At 44.6% G+C, this 19,864-nt stretch overlaps 1 protein-coding gene across 2 annotated transcripts; it reads right to left on the bottom strand.

The window, feature by feature from the left end:
* Positions 1-2,978: 2,978 nt before the first annotated feature.
* Positions 2,979-18,632, bottom strand: TNFRSF9 (TNF receptor superfamily member 9). 2 transcript variants are annotated; one of them, XM_053577384.1, is made up of 8 exons: positions 18,586-18,632; positions 17,558-17,741; positions 16,630-16,737; positions 16,104-16,241; positions 15,589-15,655; positions 13,925-14,055; positions 13,333-13,467; positions 2,979-6,729 (listed from the first exon to the last, which is right to left on the bottom strand). In XM_053577384.1, exons 2-8 carry the CDS (start codon positions 17,655-17,657, stop codon positions 6,641-6,643), a joined length of 768 nt encoding a protein of 255 aa, XP_053433359.1. In that variant the 5' UTR covers positions 17,658-17,741; positions 18,586-18,632; the 3' UTR covers positions 2,979-6,640. The 2 variants fall into 2 exon arrangements, with proteins under 2 accessions (XP_053433359.1, XP_053433358.1); XM_053577383.1 differs by having other exon boundaries at positions 18,550-18,611.
* Between the last annotated feature and the right edge of the window lie 1,232 nt (positions 18,633-19,864).

The following is a 19,864-nucleotide window of genomic DNA, read 5'->3' on the forward strand; positions in this document are numbered from 1 at the left end:
GAACCTGGTCCCGGCCAAACGGCAACAAAAATAAATAAATAAATAGGAAAGCTTAGCACAGAGACCAGCTATAATCCAGTTTAAAGAAATGAACTGTATCTCTACATTCTAGCAAGAAAAAAAAACATTTACAAAGCAACGGGGGGGGGGGCGCCTGTGGCTCAAAGGAGTAGGGCGCCGGCCCCATATGCCAGAGGTGGTGTGTTCAAACCCAGCCCCGGCCAAAAACTGCAAAAAAAAAAAAAATAATAATAAGTAAAAAGCAACAGCAAGGTACCTAGAAGTAACTTGAAAAAAGATGTACAAATGATTTCTGAAGAAACCTTTTCAGACTTTATTATTGGACATTAAAGAAGTTTTAACTAACCGGGGCAGTGTCGTACCATTCACATGCATGGGAAGAGCCAGCACACGCAGACATACACACACGCATGCACACAGTGCCTGCTCTTTGTTGGGCACTGTTCTAAACACTTGTGTAAATTAACTCCATTTTGTAAAAATGTCAGCTCCCAGGGCCAGGTGCGGTGGCTCACGTATGTAATCCTAGCACTCTGGGAGGCCAAGGCACGTGTATTACCTGAGCTCACGGGTTTAAGACCAGCCCGAGCAAGAGCTGGTCCATTATCAGGCCCGCTGGGGGCTGGCTGGCCCACTACCCAGCCTCAGTTCCATTCCAGGGCCCCTGGCTGTGTGGTCGGCAGGCCTAGTGCCCACCTCAGTTCCATTCCCAGGCCCATTGGATGGCTGGCTGGCATGCTGGCTGGCAGGCCTAGTGCCCACCTCAGTTCCATTCCCAGGGCCATTGGATGGATGGCTGGCATGCTGGCTGGCAGGCCTAGTGCCCAACCTCAGTTCCAGTCCCAGACCCACTGACTGGCTGGCTCGCTGGCTGGCATGCCCCGTTCTGAACCTCTCTTCCATTCCCAGGCCAGCGGCCTGGCTAGCTGGCTGGCTGGCTGACAGGCCCAGTGCCCAACCTCGCTTCCATAAACAAGCCCACTGGCTGGCTGCCTAGCAGCCCCAGGGCCTAACCTCAGTTCCATTCCCAGGCGCACTGAGTGCCTGGCTGGTGGGCTGGCTGGCGGGCTGGCTGACTAGCTGGCAGGCCCACTGCCCAAGTTCAATTCCATTCCTAGCCCCACTACCTGGCTGGCAGGACGCCTGGCTGGCAAGCTCAGTACCCAACCTCAGTTCCATTCCCAGGCCCACTGGGTGGCTGGCTGGCTGGAGGATCCAGTGCCCAACTTCTGTTCCATTCCCAGGCCCACTGGGTGGCTGGCTGGCTGGCTGGCTACATGCCCTACCTCACTTACATACTCAGGGCCAATATCTGGTGGCAGGCTGGCTGGCCCAGTGCCCAACCTCAGTTCCTTTTCCAGGCCCACTGGTTGGCTGGCAGGCCAGCCCAGTGCTCAAACTCAGTTTCATTCTTAGGCCCACTGGCTGGCTGGCTGGCAGGCCCAGTGCCCAAGCTCAGTTCTGTTCCTAGGTCCACTTGTTGGCTTGCTGGCTGGCAGTTCTAGTGCCCAAGCTCAGTTCCATTCCCAGTCCCACTGGCTCACTGGCTGGCTGACCCATGCCTAACCTCAGTTCCTTTCACAGGCCCACTGTCAGGCCCAGGCCTAACCTCAAACCCAGGCTCAGTCCTAGTCCTCGTCACAGGACCAAGCCCGGGCCCACTGGGTCCCACAGCCCTCACGTCTCTGCAGACATTCCCTTGTCTGACATCTCTGAGCCTCTGTCACCCCAAGACCCTTCTCTGATCTCCTCGGTTTCCACTACCACATCTGAGCACCAAGAGGGTGATGATTTTGTGGACGAAAAAGACTCCAGCTCTGGGATACTAGTGGAGGTTTAGGGAGCCATGGCTGTGAAGCCCAGGGGCCACAGGGCCTGCAGCAGCGGCTGGTTACTTTCTTGAATGCACTGCCTTTTACCCAACCTGTGGGAGTGGGTGTTGGCTGCCTTCTCTGTGTGACTATCACAGGTCACCCTGCTATGAATGTCCCCACATGGTCATTTGGGTTGACTGTGAATATCTGTTGACTAGGAGCGAAGGCTCCTCTTGAAAGCCAAGAGCTTTCTAAAGGGCTTATCCCAGCACCCCCAGTGGGGTGAGCGTCCCCACCCACTCCACTGATTTGTGACTTCATTTGGTTTTATTGCTCATTTTCCTGATGTTTGAGAGGTTGAGAAATTCTCACTTGGGCATTAAGAATTCTTCTATAAAAGGGAGAATAGCCCCCCTCTGGTTTGGTTTATCAAGCTACGTTCCAGGCACTTGTTTTTCATACATTATATTCTAAAATAAAATATTTTTATTAATAAAAGACTTTAGGGATTCAGATTGTAGAATTTTTATTAAAAAAAAATGAAAGACCAACAATACCCACAACATTCCTGATGTTGAACAAGGTGTCCACTGGGCTACCAAGGGTTATTACAAAGCTATTGCAAGAAAGATAGTGTTGAATCTGCTGGCACAGGGTCGGCAAACTGATGATGGAGCAGGAGAGAGCACACAGAAGCTGCCCCAGGGCCATGTGGAAACTTGGATGGCAGAGTGGCCTTGCAGCTCCACAGGGGATAAGAAGTAGCATTAAGTGAATGGTGTTGGGACCGGTGGCTGTCCATACGCAAAACATGAACTCAGATCATTACCTTCAACATTGGTCTTGTATCTGAATTGCCAGGATCTTTTCTCTCCGGCTGCTTTCTTTTTTGCCGAAGGTCTTTCTGGCCTGCCGTTCTCTTTTTCCTGCTTTTTTCTGTCGTTCCATATAGAACCTTTGACTGTCTTGAAGGGACAGGGGGCGACGTCAGTTCTTTTTTTTTTTTTTTTTTGTAGAGACAGAGTCTCACTTTATGGCCCTCGGTAGAGTGCCGTGGCCTCACACAGCTCACAGCAACCTCCAACTCCTGGGCTTAAGCGATTCTCCTGCCTCAGCCTCCCGAGTAGCTAGGACTACAGGCGCCTGCCACAACGCCCGGCTATTTTTTTATTGCAGTTTGGCCGGGGCCGGGTTTGAACCCACCACCCTCGGTATATGGGGCCGGCGCCCTACTCACTGAGCCACAGGCGCCGCCCTACGTCAGTTCTAAACTGCTTTCTGCTGACCACAGACGATGATATGGGGAAGGCAGTTAGATATTCTTTCCCTAACTGATGAGAGTTCTTACAACCCGATCCCAAACTTCTTACCCTTTTCTTACATTTATCTTTTTCTCAAGCTTCTTTTTGCAAAGGTTCCACGTTACTCCAGCTGCTGTTTTGCTTCCTGCCCTCCTTTGAGTAAGGAGTGCGGGATGGGATAGGGTGCCGGGGGCCCTCGTCGGGGTGCCAAAAGTTCTCATTTACTTCGAGCCCCTCTTTGACCTGGTCAAAGGTCCCGCTTCCCTAAAGCAGGTTCTCCTTCGGTTTGGTCAAAGGTCCCGCTTTCTCCAGCGGATTTTCCCTTTGTTTACGAATTTGTTGGAGGCCCCGCATTACTCAAAGCAGCATCCCTCCTGTTTCTTTTTATTTCTTATCTCTTTTCCCTTTGTTTCCCAAACTTCTTGTATCTTATCTTTTTACTTTTTATATATTTCTTCTTTCCCTTGCTGTTTTTATCTGCCAAAGGCTTCTCTCACCCCCAGGCTCATCCTCTGTCCCTTTTCTTATATATTTCTCCTCTCTTTTGTTTGCTAAAGGTTCTTATTCCTGAGTTCTTATCTTTCTTATGTATTTCTTCTCTTTTTCTTTTGTTTGCTAACGGCTGTGCTCATTCCCAATTCTTATATATTTCTCCCCTCTTTGTTTGCTAAAGGCTCTTGTTTGCTAAAGGTTCTACTTATTCCCGAATCTTTTTTTCTTTCTTTTTGTTTTTATTATTAAATCATAGCCGTGTACATTAATGCGATCATGGGGCACCATACACTGGTTTTATAGACCATTTGACACATTTTCATCACACTGGTTAACATAGCCTTCCTGGCATTTTCTTAGTTATTGTGTTAAGACATTTATATTCTACGTTTACTAAGTTTCACGTGTACCCTTGGAAGATGCACCACAGGTGTAGTCCCACCAATCACCCTCCCTCCGCCCATTCTCTCCCGAATCTTTTCTTATATATTTCTTCTTGCTAAAGGCTCTTCTCATTCCCGAATATTCTTATATACTTCTCCTCTCTTTCTTTTGTTTGCTAAAAGCTTGTTTTCCCTTCGGTCCTTGCCCACTTTCCCATCCTCATTGCCATTTGTCCGAGCTGGGACGCTAGGCCACCGGCCCCAGCCATGAAACTGCCAGGATGTGGACTGCTGTACAAGCTCTCTCTGGGTATGATTCCCCATCAGTGCCGGGGAGCCCGTTGTCTCAGTCAGGTCAGAGATGCCGGAGTGCCTCAAAGGTGCAGCAGTCAGTCTTAGGAGGAGTCTGACTAACTTTGCCTGTGGCTATTTCTAGAGTGATCCTGTGGCTATTTACACCACTGGTGTGGAGCTTGCCAAGCAATGATGTACCTGCTCTCGTGCTTTTCAACGAGAGACTAATCCCTTCCCCATTCCCTTGTGACCAAGGTGTTTCTTTTCAGGTGTCTCCTGCAAAAGGCGGTAGTTATAACACATGTAACTGATCAAAGATGATGATCCAGAATATATAAAGATGTTCTTGGAATCAATAAGAAAGACAACTAATTGTTTTTAAATGGGCAAAAAGGTACAAGCAAGCATTGGACAAAAAGGAAAACACACATTATATATAAACATGTGAGAAAATAGTTATTTGTAACCAAGAAATGCAAAATAAGACCACAGCAAGCTCCCATTTTATACCCACCAGCCTGGCAAAATTAAAGGAATCTGGCAATACCAGAAAGTAGCAAGGATTGGATCGATGGAATACCTTATGAGACACCCAGGAAACTTACATGACTCACGGGAGCCTACATTGGGACAACCATTTTAAAGAGCAATTTGGCACTGAGGTAGATCCTATTCAGAAATATTTCTGTCCCTCCCTGTGTGAACATTATATACTTTTGTGCCCTATTAATACTTGGCTTGCTTCACGACTCATTCTAAAGGTTCGAGTCAATCTAGCTAAATATGAAAAGAAGTGACAGATATCTCTGCCATGAGATGGCCAATGTTCCAAATAGAATCTCCCCATCCACCTAAATTCCAGAGTGAAATTATGTGGAGCAGAGCCCCAGCCAGCCTGCAACTGGCCTGTCATGATTATAATAAATGGACCTTTGTTGTTTTGTTATAATCCATTAAAAATTAGGGAGTCATTTGCTATTTCTGCATAACTTAGCATGTGTTGGTAGGGCACCAGCTTATAAAGCTGAGCATTCCTGTGCCATAAGATCCAGCAATTATTACTTTCAGAAACTTGCCCCGGCAGCACTCTTGCACAAGAAATATATTTTTAAAAAATCATAGCAACATTGTTCATGATTGTAACGCACCTAAAAACAACCCAATCTCCCTTAGTAGAGAATGGATTGATAAATAATGGCATGTTTGCAAAATTAGTCAGTAAAAATAAATACACTAAAGCTACACTTGACATAAACAAGTCTCATAAAAATCATATAATTTTGACTGATTCAAGCAAATCACAGAAGTTTCACATACAGCACAAGACCATTTTCATAAAGCTCAAAAACAAACAAAACTAAATTACATCATTTTAAGGTACATGATTATATGATAAATTATTTTTTTAATTATAAGCTATAAAGGCAGCCATGCCCAATGACTCGCACCTGTAGTCCCAGAGGATCACTTGAGGCCAGGAGTTCCAGGCTGTAGTGCACTAAGATCATACCTATGAATAGCCAGTGTGCTCCAGCCCAGGTGACAGAGCAAGACCCAGCTCTTCAAAAACAAACAAACAACAACAACAACAAAACAGGCAAATGGTTCCAGATTTGGCCATGGGAGTTTGGTGGGCCCTGTCCCAGCACTCCAGCTGGGCTATGAGTTCATGGGTGTTCATTGTCTCACTGTGCTTCATACCTTTCATTCATTAGTTTGTGTGTCAAATATTATGTAAAAAGTTAAGAATAAAACAAAACAAAAGTAACCTGGTTCAGAGCGGAGCAAGACAAAGGCAGGAGGTGTGAGGATGGAAGGGCCATGGAATACAGGAAGACATGTGAACTCTTTCTGAAACGCTTCATCAAGGTCTGACGCCAAACTCAGGCACTCTGACCCCTCTCCCCCAACCACGTCTAAATGATAGGCCCGATGGAAAGTTTGGTTGGGGCTACTTACTGCATCTTACGGCTAATTGCCATATGTCATATTTGCACACAAACCTGCATTGATTTGGATTATGATTGTAGCTGGGTTGTTGGCCTATGTGATTAAATTTAAACTATATTTTTCTTTGGATTTCTAAAGGCTAGCCTCAGCCTGCAGCCTGTGAAATGGTATCTAGAAAATACCCTTTACCACCGCTCTGTCCCTACGTGTCTGTTCTGTTAAAATAGTGGTGCATTTTTAAAGGCCAACTTACTAGCATTTAGAAAAAAAAACTTGTCGGGGGGAATGCTGGGTGTTATTGAGGATGGCGTTTTGGGTTTTGGAAAACATGATGGGGGAATTGCTGAAATTTCTCCGAGAGTCCAACAGCCCTTGTGCTTCCATCTCATGGGTCACACCCCCCTTCTTCTTCTTCTGGAAACCGGCAGCTACAGGCATCTTCTTCTTGTGCAGTTTGAACTGGTTTCATAAATGCTGAAAAGCAATTTAAAAGATTCTTACGTTTTGTTGTCTGTGTTAATCGTTTCATACGTATTTTCCAAGAATCAGAGCTGTAGAACATCTCGAAGCAGCAAACGGTCTCAAGTTTAATCTTAACAAATTCGTCCTCAAGAGAGATAATAGCAAGCATGAGTTTTTCTAGAGATTATTTGTGATTTTCCCTCCTATCAAATGTCTGTATTTATCTTTAGAAATGAGTTTATTTATTGTCTACGTTGGCTACAAAATGTCCTGAAAATGAATCACTATAGCATGAAATATTAGCCATTTCCCAAGCATACGCCCTATACAGATGTACCACTTGTTATCTTCAATACTGTATCTTTACTGTACCTTTTTTATAGTTAGATATGTTTAGATACACAAATACCATTGTGTTACAGTTGCCTCGAGTATCCAGTATAGTAACATACTGTCCCTAGGTTTGTAGCCTAGAAACAGTACGCTAAACCATGTAGCCCGGGGATGTGCTAGGCTACATCATCTAGGTGTATGTAAGTACATAAATTCTGTGCTATTCACACAATGACAAAATCCCCTAATGACACATTTCTCAAAACGTAGTCATTAAACAAGGCCTGACTGTCCTTAACACATTAAAGATGGCAATTCTCCCTAAACTGATATACAAGCTGCAGAATCCCAGCTGACTTTTTGTAGATATACAAAAGATATTCAAACTTTCCTAAAGTTATATGGAAATAGCTAGAACAGTGGTTCTCAACCTTCCTAATGCCGCAACCCTTTAATATAGTTCCTGTGGGTCGCGACCCACAGGTTGAGAACCGCTGAGCTAGAACAATATTAAAAAAGAAGAATAGCTTGAGTCTAGGAGTGCAAGGCTGCGTGAGCTACGATCACACCATAGCACTCCAGCCTGGGCGACAGAGCCAAACCTTGTCGGAGGGGAAGGGGAAGATTTCTTTTATAGTAATCAAGACTGTGTAGTATTGGCAAAAGAATAAACATACAGATCAATGGAGCAGAAGAGAAAAACCAGAAATCCACCCCCACAAGAATAGACAATTGATTTTCAACAAAGATACCATGAAGGAAGGCAAATGTTTTAAACACATGATGCTGGATAAATTGAACTTCTATAAGCAAAAAAAGCAAAACAAAACAAAAAACCTGACCTAAGCCTCTCACAGCTTATACAAAATGTAACTAAACGAATGAATCTGAGATTTAAATGTGAAACACAAGTTTTAGAAGACAACACCAGAAAAAAATATCTGTGTCTTTGGGACCAAAGACTCAATGAAGCATTCTTAGACATGACTCCACCAATGAAAAGAATCAATAAATTGGACTTCGTCAAAATTGAAAACTTTTTCTCCGTGGAAGGCCCTGTGAAGCGGATGGAAAGGCAGGCTGCCGAGTGCAGAGCAATATTTACAAACCACCTATCTGAGATCAGACTCATATCTACAAAATACAAAGAGCTCTCAGATCTCAACAATAAAACAAACAAATAAGACAATTAGAAAACAGGCAAAAGATCTGAAGGAGCACTTCATGGCAGAAGATACAAAGAAGAAAAATAAGCACATGGAAAAATGTCCAACCATTAGGAGATGCAACTGAAGGCCTCAATGAGGTACCACTGCACACCTGTCAGAACCACTGAAACAAAAAATCGTGGCAGTGCAAAATGCCTGCAGGGATGCAAAGAAACCGCATCTCTCTCTCATAAATGGCTGGTGAGAATTAAAATGATACCGCTCCTCTGGAAAGTAGTTGACAGATTCTTAAAAAACTAAGCAAGCATTTAGCATGTAACCCAGCAACAGCACTCTCAGCAACTTACCTTATATATGAAAATGTATCTCCAGGCAGCACCCATAGCTCAGTGGGTAGGGCGCCAGCAACATACACCAAGGCTGCAGGTTCAAACCCGGCCTGGCCCAGCTAAACAACAATGACAACTGCAACAACAACAAATAGCCAGGTGTAGTGGCGGGCACCTGTTTTCCCAGCTACTTGGGAGGCTGAGGCAAGAGAATCGCCTAAGCCGGAGAGTTTGAGGTTGCTGTGAGCTGTGACGCCACAGCACTCTACCCAGGGCAACAGCTTGAGACTGTCTCACAAAAAAAAAAAAAAAATGTATCTCCACATAAACCTCTATGTGATTATCCCTACCAGTTCTATGAGCTTCAAAACTGGAAACAAAGTGTCTGGCAACAGGTGCCTGATACCACATGTGATACCACCATGCTTTGGAATACTACTCAGCAAGAAAAAAGAATGAACTATTGAAAACACACAACCTAGGTGGGTGTCAAGGGCATCGTGCTTGACAAAAGCTAATCTTAAAAGGTTGCACATGTGAAAGTTGTCAGAACCAAAACAGAGTCGCTGTCAAAAACCCTGTCACAGATGCCTGACAATGAGAATTGTCACAACTCTACAAAAGCCTCAACCTTGCACAAAAACTGCCTCTGGGAAGATGCAAGGACATTTACCCAGCAACTGCTGGTCCAACCTTGGATTGAAGCCATCCTTGTTATTGATCTTTGTAGCCATGAAATCATATGCAATGCCCAGCACAGGGGCTCACGCCTGTAATCCCAGCACTCTGGGAAGCTGAGATGGGTGGAATGCCTGAGCTTACGAGTTTGAGACCAGACTGAGCAAGAGTGAGACCTCGTCTCTAAAAGAAAAGATGTTGGGCCTTGTGGTAGGCACTTGTATCCCAGCTACTCAAGAGGCTGAGGCGAGAGGATTGCTTTAGCCTAGGAGTTTGAGGTTGCTGTGAGCTATGACGCCACGGCACTCTGTCCAGGGCAGCAAAGTGAGATTCTGTCTCAAATATATATCATGCACAACCCTCCTCATTTTTCCCTTAAAAACCCTGTCTTCCTGGCTCGGCACCTGTGGCACAGTGGTTACAGAGCTGGCCACATACACTGAGGCTGGTGGGTTTGAATCTGGCCTGGGCCAGCTAAACAATGACAACTGCAACAAAAAATAGTGGGGCATTGTGGTGGGAGCCTATAGTCCTAGCTACTTAGGAGGCTGAGGCAGGAGAATTGCTTAAGCCCAAGAGTTTGAGGTTGCTGTGAGCTGTGACACCATAGCACTCTACCAAGGGCGATTCTGTCTCCCCCCCCCAAAAAAAAGCTGTCTCCCTTTACTTCTCTGGATGCCCCCACCAGGTGGACGCTGCAGTGTGCTCCTGGATAAATATCAGGGTTTTTTTAGAGAATCTCTCTCTGTCTACTACTTAGGTTTGACACGTATCGTGTGATTCTATATATTAATGTATCCAACACTCCTGAACTGACAGAAGTACAGGGATGGAAAACAGATGAGTGGCTGCCAGGAGCTGGGGCCCGTGGGGGCAGGGACGGGACGTGTCTAGAAAGGGCACGTGGGGCAGAGCTTGTGGGGATGGAGAGTTCTGTATTCCGAGTGTGCCGGTGGTTACACGATTCTACTCATTTGCCAGAATGACTCACTGCATATGCCTGCGCCAAGTGCCACCATCAGCTTCCTGGTTCTGATGCTATCCTACAAGATGTGACCCCATGAATGACACATGAGACTTTTCTGTACTGTTCTTTGTAACTTCCTATGATCTATCATCTTTTGAATGATCTGAAAAATTTTTTAAAAACTGATTATAGTTCCATGGCAATTCACTCATTACTCATAAATACTTCTGGAAAGCATTTTATAAAGAACTTTGTTGTCATCTGGGGTAGGATGGGAGAGAGAGTTCTTTAAAATCAGGAGCAGGGGGTGGAATCTACAGCCGTAGGTCACCTGTAGCCTTCTAGGTCTTTAAGTGGTGCCTTTCGACTGAATCCAAATTTTACAGAAGAAACCCTTTTTTTTTTTTTTTATTTTTTTGTAGAGACAGAGTCTCACTTTATGGCCCTCGGTAGAGTGCCGTGGCCTCACACAGCTCACAGCAACCTCCAACTCCTGGGCTTAAGCAATTCTCTTGCCTCAGCCTCCTGAGTAGCTGGGACTACAGGCGCCCGCCACAACGCCCGGCTATTTTTTGGTTGCAGTTTGGCCGGGGCCGGGTTTGAACCCACCACCCTGGGTATATGGGGCCGGCGCCTTACTGACTGAGCCACAGGTGCCACCCCAGAAGAAACCCTTTTATTAAAAGGGGAGCAGCAGGTGGCACCCGTAGCTCACTGGGTAGAGTGCTGGCCACATGCACCAGGGCTGGTGGGTTTGAACCCTGCCCGGGCCTGTTAAAACAACAACAACAACAAAATAGCCAGGTGTTCTGGCGGATGCCTGTAGTCCCAGCTACTCAGGAGGCTGAGGCAAAAGAATTGTTTGAGTCCAAGAGTTGGAGGTTGCTGTACCAAGGGCAACAAAGTGGGACTCTGTCTCAATAAAAAAAGGGGGTGCAGCAGAGAAAGATGAGGCTTTTCTCGCCTCCTTTGGTGCTTAAAAATAAAAAAGAAATCTTAAAATCAGAAGGCCCCAGTTTCCCTACCCCAGAGAGGTGTAGACCTCAGAAAGAGAATGAAAGGGCAAACCACAAAATAGGAAAAGATATTTGCAGCACATGAGCAACAGACTAAAAAGTTCCTATAAATTAATAAGAAAACAGCAGATAGCCCTAAGAGGAAATGCTGAAAAGACTTGATCAGGCACTCACAAGAGAGGACATTCGAATGGCTGATGTAACATGAAAAGGCCTCTGGCCTCACTGGGAATCAGGGAAACGCAAATCAAAACCACAGCGAGATCCTCGTCTCCACCCATCAGATAGGTAAAAATAGACGGATGGTACCAAGAGGTAGAAGGGACGCGGAGCCAGCTGTTCCATACCGCTGGGGAAGTGTACATGGGGGCCAACCGTTTTGGAAAACTGTCTGCTATACCTACCAAGATACACATTCCTCATATCTCAGCAGATTTTATTCCTAGGTTAAAAAAATAAAAAGGAAACAGAAACACGTGCTTATGTGTACTGACATCCGTAAGGACGCAGAAAAATATTCATGTCCTTGTCTGTAACAGCGGCAAACTGGAAAGCAGCCCAGGGTCCTCCAGGGTTAGAAGGAGTGAGCAATGATCTGTCGGTCACTCCATAGGAGAGTCTGCAGCAGTGGAAATCAGCACAGGGGAACTCAACCCAGGGGTGAATCTCAAAAGATACAGGGTGGAGGGTGAGAAGGGGCCACACACACCGCCTGTGACTCCACTTGTGTGACATTCACACACAGCCAAATAAAACGGGGTCGTTAGGTAGTTAAACCATAAAGAACAAGGAAGTAAACGCTGTGCAGATCTAGCTGTGGTTAGCAGCAGCGGGGAGGCGGCTGTGGTCTACAAGGCTGCGGCGTGCAGGGCTCGGAGGGAGGCAACTCCGGTCTATTGTTGGCCCAGGGAAGGTTTGGGGGTGTTCATTTACAATCTGTTAAACTTTACATTCATGCGTTTTTCTGTACATTTCACAAGCTAAAAGAGTTTTGTGCTGCATTAAAAAGAATCTTTAAATTAGTGCCGTATATCTTTGGATAAGACTTTACGAATGCTCCCCCCCATACATGGGTGCACCAAAGGTTGTGTGTAGTGGCACCTTATACATGTACCCAGCAGGGAAAATGGGACATTGTAGCTAAATGGACCTTTATTTACAAAATTTCGCAAAGAGGTGACCAACGTGTTGAGCACACTTTGTAAAATGTTGTCATGACTATTTGGTAAATAAAGGTGCATTTAGCTACAAGGTCCCATTTTCCCTGTCTTCACACCTGAACTTTGGGTCATCCCGTATGTCTTAACAACCTTCAAATTGACACACTCTGGTCTGACTGAAGTGTTTTGGGTTAAGCTTTTGCTTTCAGAATTCCTCCTGTGGAGTCATCGTGAGCCTGTCACAGCTCATCCTGCCCTCCGCAGAGACACAAGACAGACTGCCCCACATCTATCCACACACATCGCCTGTGGCTTTGGTTGACTCTGCCCGGTACTTGCTGGGTACCTTACAGAAATTCTGTCTCGTTTAATGGATTAATGAATGACATTCACTGTTGAGATTTTTTGTTTAATCCAGATGGGTATTATAATAATCCATCTCGTAAACTCACTTCAAACCTCCTCTTAGCTCACAATGCCTCCTCTGCATGTGAGTCTAAACTCGATTTAAAGCTACTTACCAAGCAGAAGAGCGTGCAGGGAATGTTTTTTTCTGATTCTTCCTTGCCGGAGTCCTTTGTGCAGGGCGTGCGCACACACACACACACCCACTATCTGAGACGGCAGCATACTTAAATTGTCATTTTTCTAGAACCCTGGGATGTGTTCTGCTGCACCCCAGCCTTTCTCCCCGTCAGCACTGTTAACATCTGGGGCTAGATCACCTTCGCCGAGGGGTGTCCTGGGCATCCTAGCAGGTGAGCAGTGTCCCCCAGCCCCCACTACAAAGCATGGCCCACCACAACTGTCTCCAGACCCACTACATTGCCAAATGTCCCCTCGGGGAAAAAACTGTCCCTGCTTGATAGCCACAGTGTCAGACCTCATTTCTACAGCCCTTCCCTTCTGCTGCAAACAGCTTTGTCTTGAGAGAGCTCACATCACAGTGAGCAGGGAGCTTACGTTGCTTGACTATATACAGGAGTTTCTTTCTGCCTCGTTTGACAACAGAGACGCGGAGGATCAGGACCAAGACCAGGAGCAGCAGCGCCACCGACGTCAGCGCCAAGAAGCTGGTGAGGACCTGCGGAGCGTGTCCTTCAAAAAAGAGCAAAAGGAGACAGGCGCATGGGAACGGGTCTCTGCAAACACTCTCCTGTCTGTATTTCCATGGGCCAACTCTGAGAGGGTCAGAGCCTTGGCCGTTTCCAACCTGCTAACTTAGTAAACTTAGAAAACTTAAAAAAAAAAAAAAAACAAAGCTCCAAACTTCATTTTCTTAGAAGGCCCTAAAAGGTAAGTGTTTTACCCTTTCGAGCATATGAGGGACGTTCTAACCCCCTTTATTTGCCCTTGATGAAGATGTGTCTGTTTGGGTGAAGTCCCACCTTGCCCAAAACAGACCCGTCCTGGATGGTGGGGAACAAGGAGGGAGGTACCTGGAGGGTCCATTGAAGGTGGGGACGTGAGACACCACAGTATTGGTGCAATTTAAATAACAGCTGGGAACAACCATAATATATTCAGTTAGATTTCACAGCATCAAACCAGCTACCTGGCTCTCTGGTGGGGGCAGGCGTGGTGGTGGAGGAGGGTCCTGGGGAGAAGTTGGCCAAAGTCGGTCCACAGACCATATCCCTTTCTTTCGTCCCATTCACGAGCACAGACTTCCCATTCGAAGAACAGCTTAGTTCAATGAAAAGAGTTCAAATAATGAATATAGGTGCAGAGGATTGCGGGTTAAAACTTTGACTGTTTAGCCTGGTGACACAGAGACGGGACTGCATGTTCATAGCTGATGCTGAGATGTGGAAACCTTCCAGCTGGCTGCCCTCAGCTTCCTGCAGCACCTGAGTTCAGGCCACTTTACCTGAGTCGTCTCTCACTCCCAAGTCTCTTGGCTACATTTGACCGTCACTGGCATATCTGAAAGAGGGGAGAGGTCTAGCCTTGTTCTGGCTTCAGCATCAGACAAACCAGGGTTTGAGCCCCAGGTCTGCTGCTTTCCAGAGGACCTTGGGCAAGTTGAGAAATCTCTCTAAGCCTCGATTTTTTCATCTGAGTATGCTTCCAGGACTGTTGGAAAGAGCTAACGAATGAGGTCACTTTCGCATGCCTGACACACCCAATAAATGGCAGCTGTCACCATTACCGTCACCACCATTGTCCTTGTACATTCCCTGGCTCCTTCCCATCCTCCAAAGCCCAGTTCACACCCACTCCCACTTTTCCATGCGGAGACACTCAACGACTCTGAGCAGTGTGTGTAGAACCTTAAAAAGAAAACAACTTCGATCTGTCACAAACCAATAACACTTGCAAAAGATAGTAAAAATGATTTTCTAGTAGAAAAATTAAGTGAAAAAAAAAAAAACAAAGATAAAGGCGTATACAACATGCATGGGTCTGGGAAGCTGATGAAGGAGAATCACTTGCGGTGAGACCAGCCTGAACAAGAGTGAGACCCCATCGCTACCAAAAAAAAGAAAAAGAAAAAATTAGCCGGGGATAGTGGAGCGCACCCGTAATCCCGGCTACTCAGGAGGAGGATGACACAGCACTCTAGCTGGGGTGACAGAATGAAACCTTGTCTCAGAAAAAAAGCTCAAATGTTTACTCTTAGAGTCAACATTCCACATTAGTCTGCCGTTTTGCCTTAAAAGTTTCTAAATGCTTATTCTCCAACCGTGCGCTGGTGTGGCCGGGGACGTACGACAGACCTTGAGAAGGCCGGCACCTGACCACAGTTGGAGAAGCGCTGGTCTCACAAGTTAATGGTCATGTTCTCTCAGATATCACTGGCTTTTTACTACTTGTGGTGGCCTCGTGTGCCCAAGCCACATGTCACATTCTGGAGGGTGAGTAACAGGCAATCTTTAGCCTTGTTCGGTATCGTTTTCAGGGCTGGCATTGAACTCTGGGAGCTGGGCTGATCAGTGAGGAAAGGTAAGAGGCGGCAAACAGATTGGAAGGTGACAGAACAGAAAAGACTGTGGGGAGTGGCGGAGTTCCGTGCGTATTTCTGATCTGGAGAAAACGCTCTCTTTGCATATTGAGTCACCAGGAACTCACAATATTAGTTACTTTCTGCCTACATTTCACAGGTGTAAAAACGTTTTAATGATAGCATTCCTCGTCTTTAGGGAAGTTTAACCCCGGTTCTTTATTTCATAAGCAAAAGGCAATTAATGCTTTTTAGCAAAAGGAAATTATACATACTTTGTCCAGGGTCGACAGATGCCATTTTTCTGATCGTTAAATGTCCCAAAGCAACAGTCTTTACAACCTTGTGTAAAAATGACAGCAGTAATAAAAAGGAGGCATTATCATCATTCCATAACTTTTCCTGTGATGAACATTACAGTAAAGTTGTTAACATAATACAGCCTGCACAGATTGGTGAGTAAGTCTTGAAACAAAACCCTAAGATTGCTATTTTTATTCTAATTGTACATATAGTGTATATCTAAAATGCGGGAGAAAGCATGGTTCTGGAAATAAACATTCTGCCTTCAAATGTCTTCCATTTATGCAAAAATAATGGAAAAGTACTTTATTAATTTAATTTTAAAATAGTAATTAATATATGATATTAATAGTTACGTGACTCAGGGGTTCATCACCTGTTACTTTAAGGTTCTATAAATCTATTGCTTCTTTATATTCCAAGGCTCAAAACCTAACGGCATATGTCTACACAACAAGCTTCCCACTAGATGGAAGAGCAGACTTACCCTCTTTTGTTAGTTCTTGACCTTGTGTACAATCTTTCTTACACATGGTGCACCCTTCCCCCAGGCAGTGGAACCCGGAGATGCAGACACACTCTGCATTGCTGATGGGGGAGCACGGCTTCTTGGTCCTGAAAACACCTACAAAGTCCCCCCGAACATTTTATTATACTTGACCTTTAGATCCAGGAAGCAAATTTATGTTCTGCAATAAAAATCATATTCATTCTACTTATGTTCCTAAGAACTTTAGAGTATAAAGTTAACTTCTAAATCTCCAGCAAGCATTTTTACGTTTTGCTAATGAAAAACATCTCTGTCATCAAAGGAATGTTTCCTCTAATAATTAAAAAGCTTGACCTACAAATAAGTGCTATTACAGTATGTTATTTTACTGAACCTGCCCAGTGACAGAGGAGTCAGAATCTTTGACATTTAAGATTTTCAGTACAGATCAATCAGTAAATTGGCAGTAAAAGTTTGTCTTCCCAAAAACCTTCTGGAAAAAGAAACATGTTTTAAATCATACCTTTACATTGTCTGCATATATCACAGGTCCTTTGTCCACCTGTGCTGGAGAAGCTGTTTGGAGGACAGAGAATGCAAGTCTGATTCTTGTTTTTCCCACAGAAAGTACCTACAAAAAGCAGTTAATAGCTGTACATGCTTGACAGTGGACAGTTGTCACCCAAAGCATTATGAAATTTACAGGAAAATTGGAGTAAGAAAGAATGAATTGTTTTCTAGATGACACAGTGATAGACATTATTTCGATGGACTTTTTAAAATTATACATTTGCTAGATCGTCCTTTGCATAATCACGGAATTGGAAATAAAAAAATGCAGATATTGTAACCAATAAGTCAATGGAAAGAAAATCCTCAGTCTATTGAATAAAATGGGCCAATTCTCTTGATCAATCCAAGAGACCCATAGACTGGATGAAGGAGAAAAGTAATGTCCTTTGTTGCTACCTTAAAATTTAAATGTGTCTTGGGCGGCCCCTGTGGCTCAAGGAGTAGGGTGCCGGTCCCATATGCCGGAGGTGGTGGGTTCAAACCTAGCCCCGGCCAAAAAAAAAAAAAAAAAAATTTAAATGTGTCTGACTTTCCCGTTCTGTTGAGCCCTCTGCCTGCCACCTGCTAACTGCGGACTGTGCCTCCAGTCTAAATACAGAGCCTCCACACAAAAGTAACATTTCTGAGGTCTCACCATGTGCCATACAAGGTTATAAGCCCTTCCTGTGATCCTCCCAGCCAGCCCGTGAGATGGGTTCTCTTATTATCCCCAGTTGATAGTTGAGGTGCAAGAGGATAAATGACTTACCCATATCCATAGTTCATATGTAACATTGAATGAATATTTGTAAATGAATGAATAAAAGATTCATTCATGGACTAACTCAACCGTGTTTTCAACTGAACAGATCAAATGCACATGTTAACTTGGCACTTACCAGCGGGACAGTTACCACAGAAATCCTGCAGTGATTGCATCCTTTCCAAATTCATAACTAGCACCACTGCTGCCAACATGCTGTAATAGCCACTTCCCATGACAGAAGCTTGCGTAGATAGGACACTAGTGAAGTATATGCCAAGAGAACTTGAATCAAGTTAGCTGGCTCCACAAACGTCACTCTGCAGAAGATAAACATTCCCAAGGAAGGGTGGTTTCTCCTTTTAGAATTGGCTCCATTTCGACCATTACACACACCATTCCACAAGACCATGACGTGTGCTTTTGGGGGCACAGTTTACAATGGAATATTATGGAAAAGCAGCAAATTCATAGAAACGTATGTAACAGGGCAAGCGTGACTAAACTCGTATCTTTGCACAGGTTTACCAAAGTCCAAGAGTGAATTTTCCAACATAATCTGCAAAAATGCAGATGTAACAACAGCAAGAACTTTTGGGGACTTTCATAGATACTTAGTGTCCGGATTTCAATGGTGCCAACTGTTTGCTGTCCCTGAAATAGAGCCCCAGGAAGGGAATTTATCCGTTCATCAGACAGTTTAATTCAAGGAGATGGTATCCCATGATCACTACCCCTCCTTGACAAAATGCCTCCCTGGTAACATGCTCAACAATCTCTCCACCCAATTCGTTATCACATCATCTTAAACACAGACATACACAGCCCATTTTAAAATCTGAAGTCTGTATAGTAACACAACTCGGGAGTAAAAGCAACAGTCCCAGAGCCACAGTCTTTACAACCTCGTGTAAAAAGTGACAGCAATAATAAAAAGGAGGCATTTTCATCATTTCATAACTTTTCCTGTGATGAACATTACAATAAAGTTGTTAACTTAGTAACTTGTAAAGACTATTGTTTTCAGGTTGAATTCCTGATCTTTATTGAATGGGCTATTGAAGAAAAGTTATTATAAGTAAGAATGAGGAAAAGTCTAGAGAACAAAGGTTCTGTCTTCTCCCCTACCTCAATACTCCCACCCAGTGCCCTGAACGGACAGACCTGGAGATCTCAGGGCACCAGCAAACTTTCCACTCCTTGGTCTTCAGGGTTCTGCAGCTCAGGACGGCTTGCTGCAGGTCAAATACAGGAGGCGGTGACTCAGCTGGGGGCGGGGTCTCATGGGAAATCCCCTCCAGGGCTCTGCCAGGTTCATGTTTGCTGACCCCAAAATCCCCTAGAGCCCCTGCCTCTGCTTGACAATAGCACTTCAAACTGTTTCTTGGAAGCAGCCCTCTGTTAGGGCATATCTCAGATGGCTTTAGAAAAAGTGTGACTTAAAATAGTTCTTTATATCAAAGCTTTTAGTATGTCCTTAAAATACTTAAAAGAACCATATTTGAGATTTGAAGGATGCAATTAACTTCTTCGTTTAGCAGAATACAGAATTCTAGGCTGAAAATTGTTTTGTTAAAAAGGTTGAAGGTAGGGCGGCACCTGTGGCTCAAAGGAGTAGGGTGCTGGCCCCATATGCCGGAGGTGGGGGGTTCAAACCCAGCCCCAGCCAAAAACTGCAAAAAATAAAAAAAAAAAAGGAAGTGGGAAAAAAAAAGGTTGAAGGTAGATGGTCATTATCTTCTGGAAATGAAGAATTACAGGAAAAGTTTCTGTTGAGAAGTCTGCTGTCACCCCGATGGTTCTGCCCCTATAGGTCAGTTGGCATTTACAGAATTTTCTGTTTCGTGTTGACTTTGGACAGGTTTATTACAATGTGTCTTGGAGAGGCTCTGTTTGTGTTGAGATGACCTAGGGTGCAATTATCTCTCTGAAAGGAGAGTTTCAGACTGTTCAGTGAAACTTGGGGAGTTTTAATTTCCGATATCCTTCCTAGGGGTTCCATACCTTTGGGACATTTTTTTTTCCCCTTCAGGAATCCCTATAATTGGTATGTTTGAATGCTTCCTGAAGTCCAATAATTCTCTGAGCTAATGTTTTGCTTTTTCTCTCTTCTGCCTCTTTGACTACCTGGATTAGCTCATGAACTTTATCCTTTAGCTCTGAGATTCTTTCTTCTCCACGGTCTAATCTGTTATTCATAATTTCTACTGCATCTTTAAGTTTCTGATTGATTCCTTCATTTCCTTAAGCTCTGCCATATCCATTCTATAGTCTTCATATCTTTCATCCATTTTTGATTCTGTTTTTCTACTTTCTCTTGCCTCTACTGTCCATATTTGAAGTTCCCTTTCTGTCACTTTCATTACTTCTTGATGGGCGTAGTCCTCTGCAGTAACTGTTGGCATGCCCTTGGTGGTGGGGGGGGGGAACTGCTCTGTTTTGG

This window comes from Nycticebus coucang, chromosome 22 (assembly GCF_027406575.1).
Source record: "Nycticebus coucang isolate mNycCou1 chromosome 22, mNycCou1.pri, whole genome shotgun sequence".
In the NCBI taxonomy this organism is placed as follows: domain Eukaryota; kingdom Metazoa; phylum Chordata; class Mammalia; order Primates; family Lorisidae; genus Nycticebus; species Nycticebus coucang.

What these genes read in the sequence shown, in the direction of transcription:
- TNFRSF9 (XM_053577384.1), bottom strand. Translation starts at nt 17,657, where the DNA reads ATGGGAAGTGGCTATTACAGCATGTTGGCAGCAGTGGTGCTAGTTATG. An exon ending in ATCTGTCGACCCTGGACAAA is followed by an intron (nt 14,056 to 15,588) that starts GTATGTATAATT and finishes CATTGAACTAAG; the next exon opens with CTGTTCTTCGAATGGGAAGT. An exon ending in TGCCCCCACCAGAGAGCCAG is followed by an intron (nt 13,468 to 13,924) that starts GTAGCTGGTTTG and finishes TCTTTTTTGAAG; the next exon opens with GACACGCTCCGCAGGTCCTC.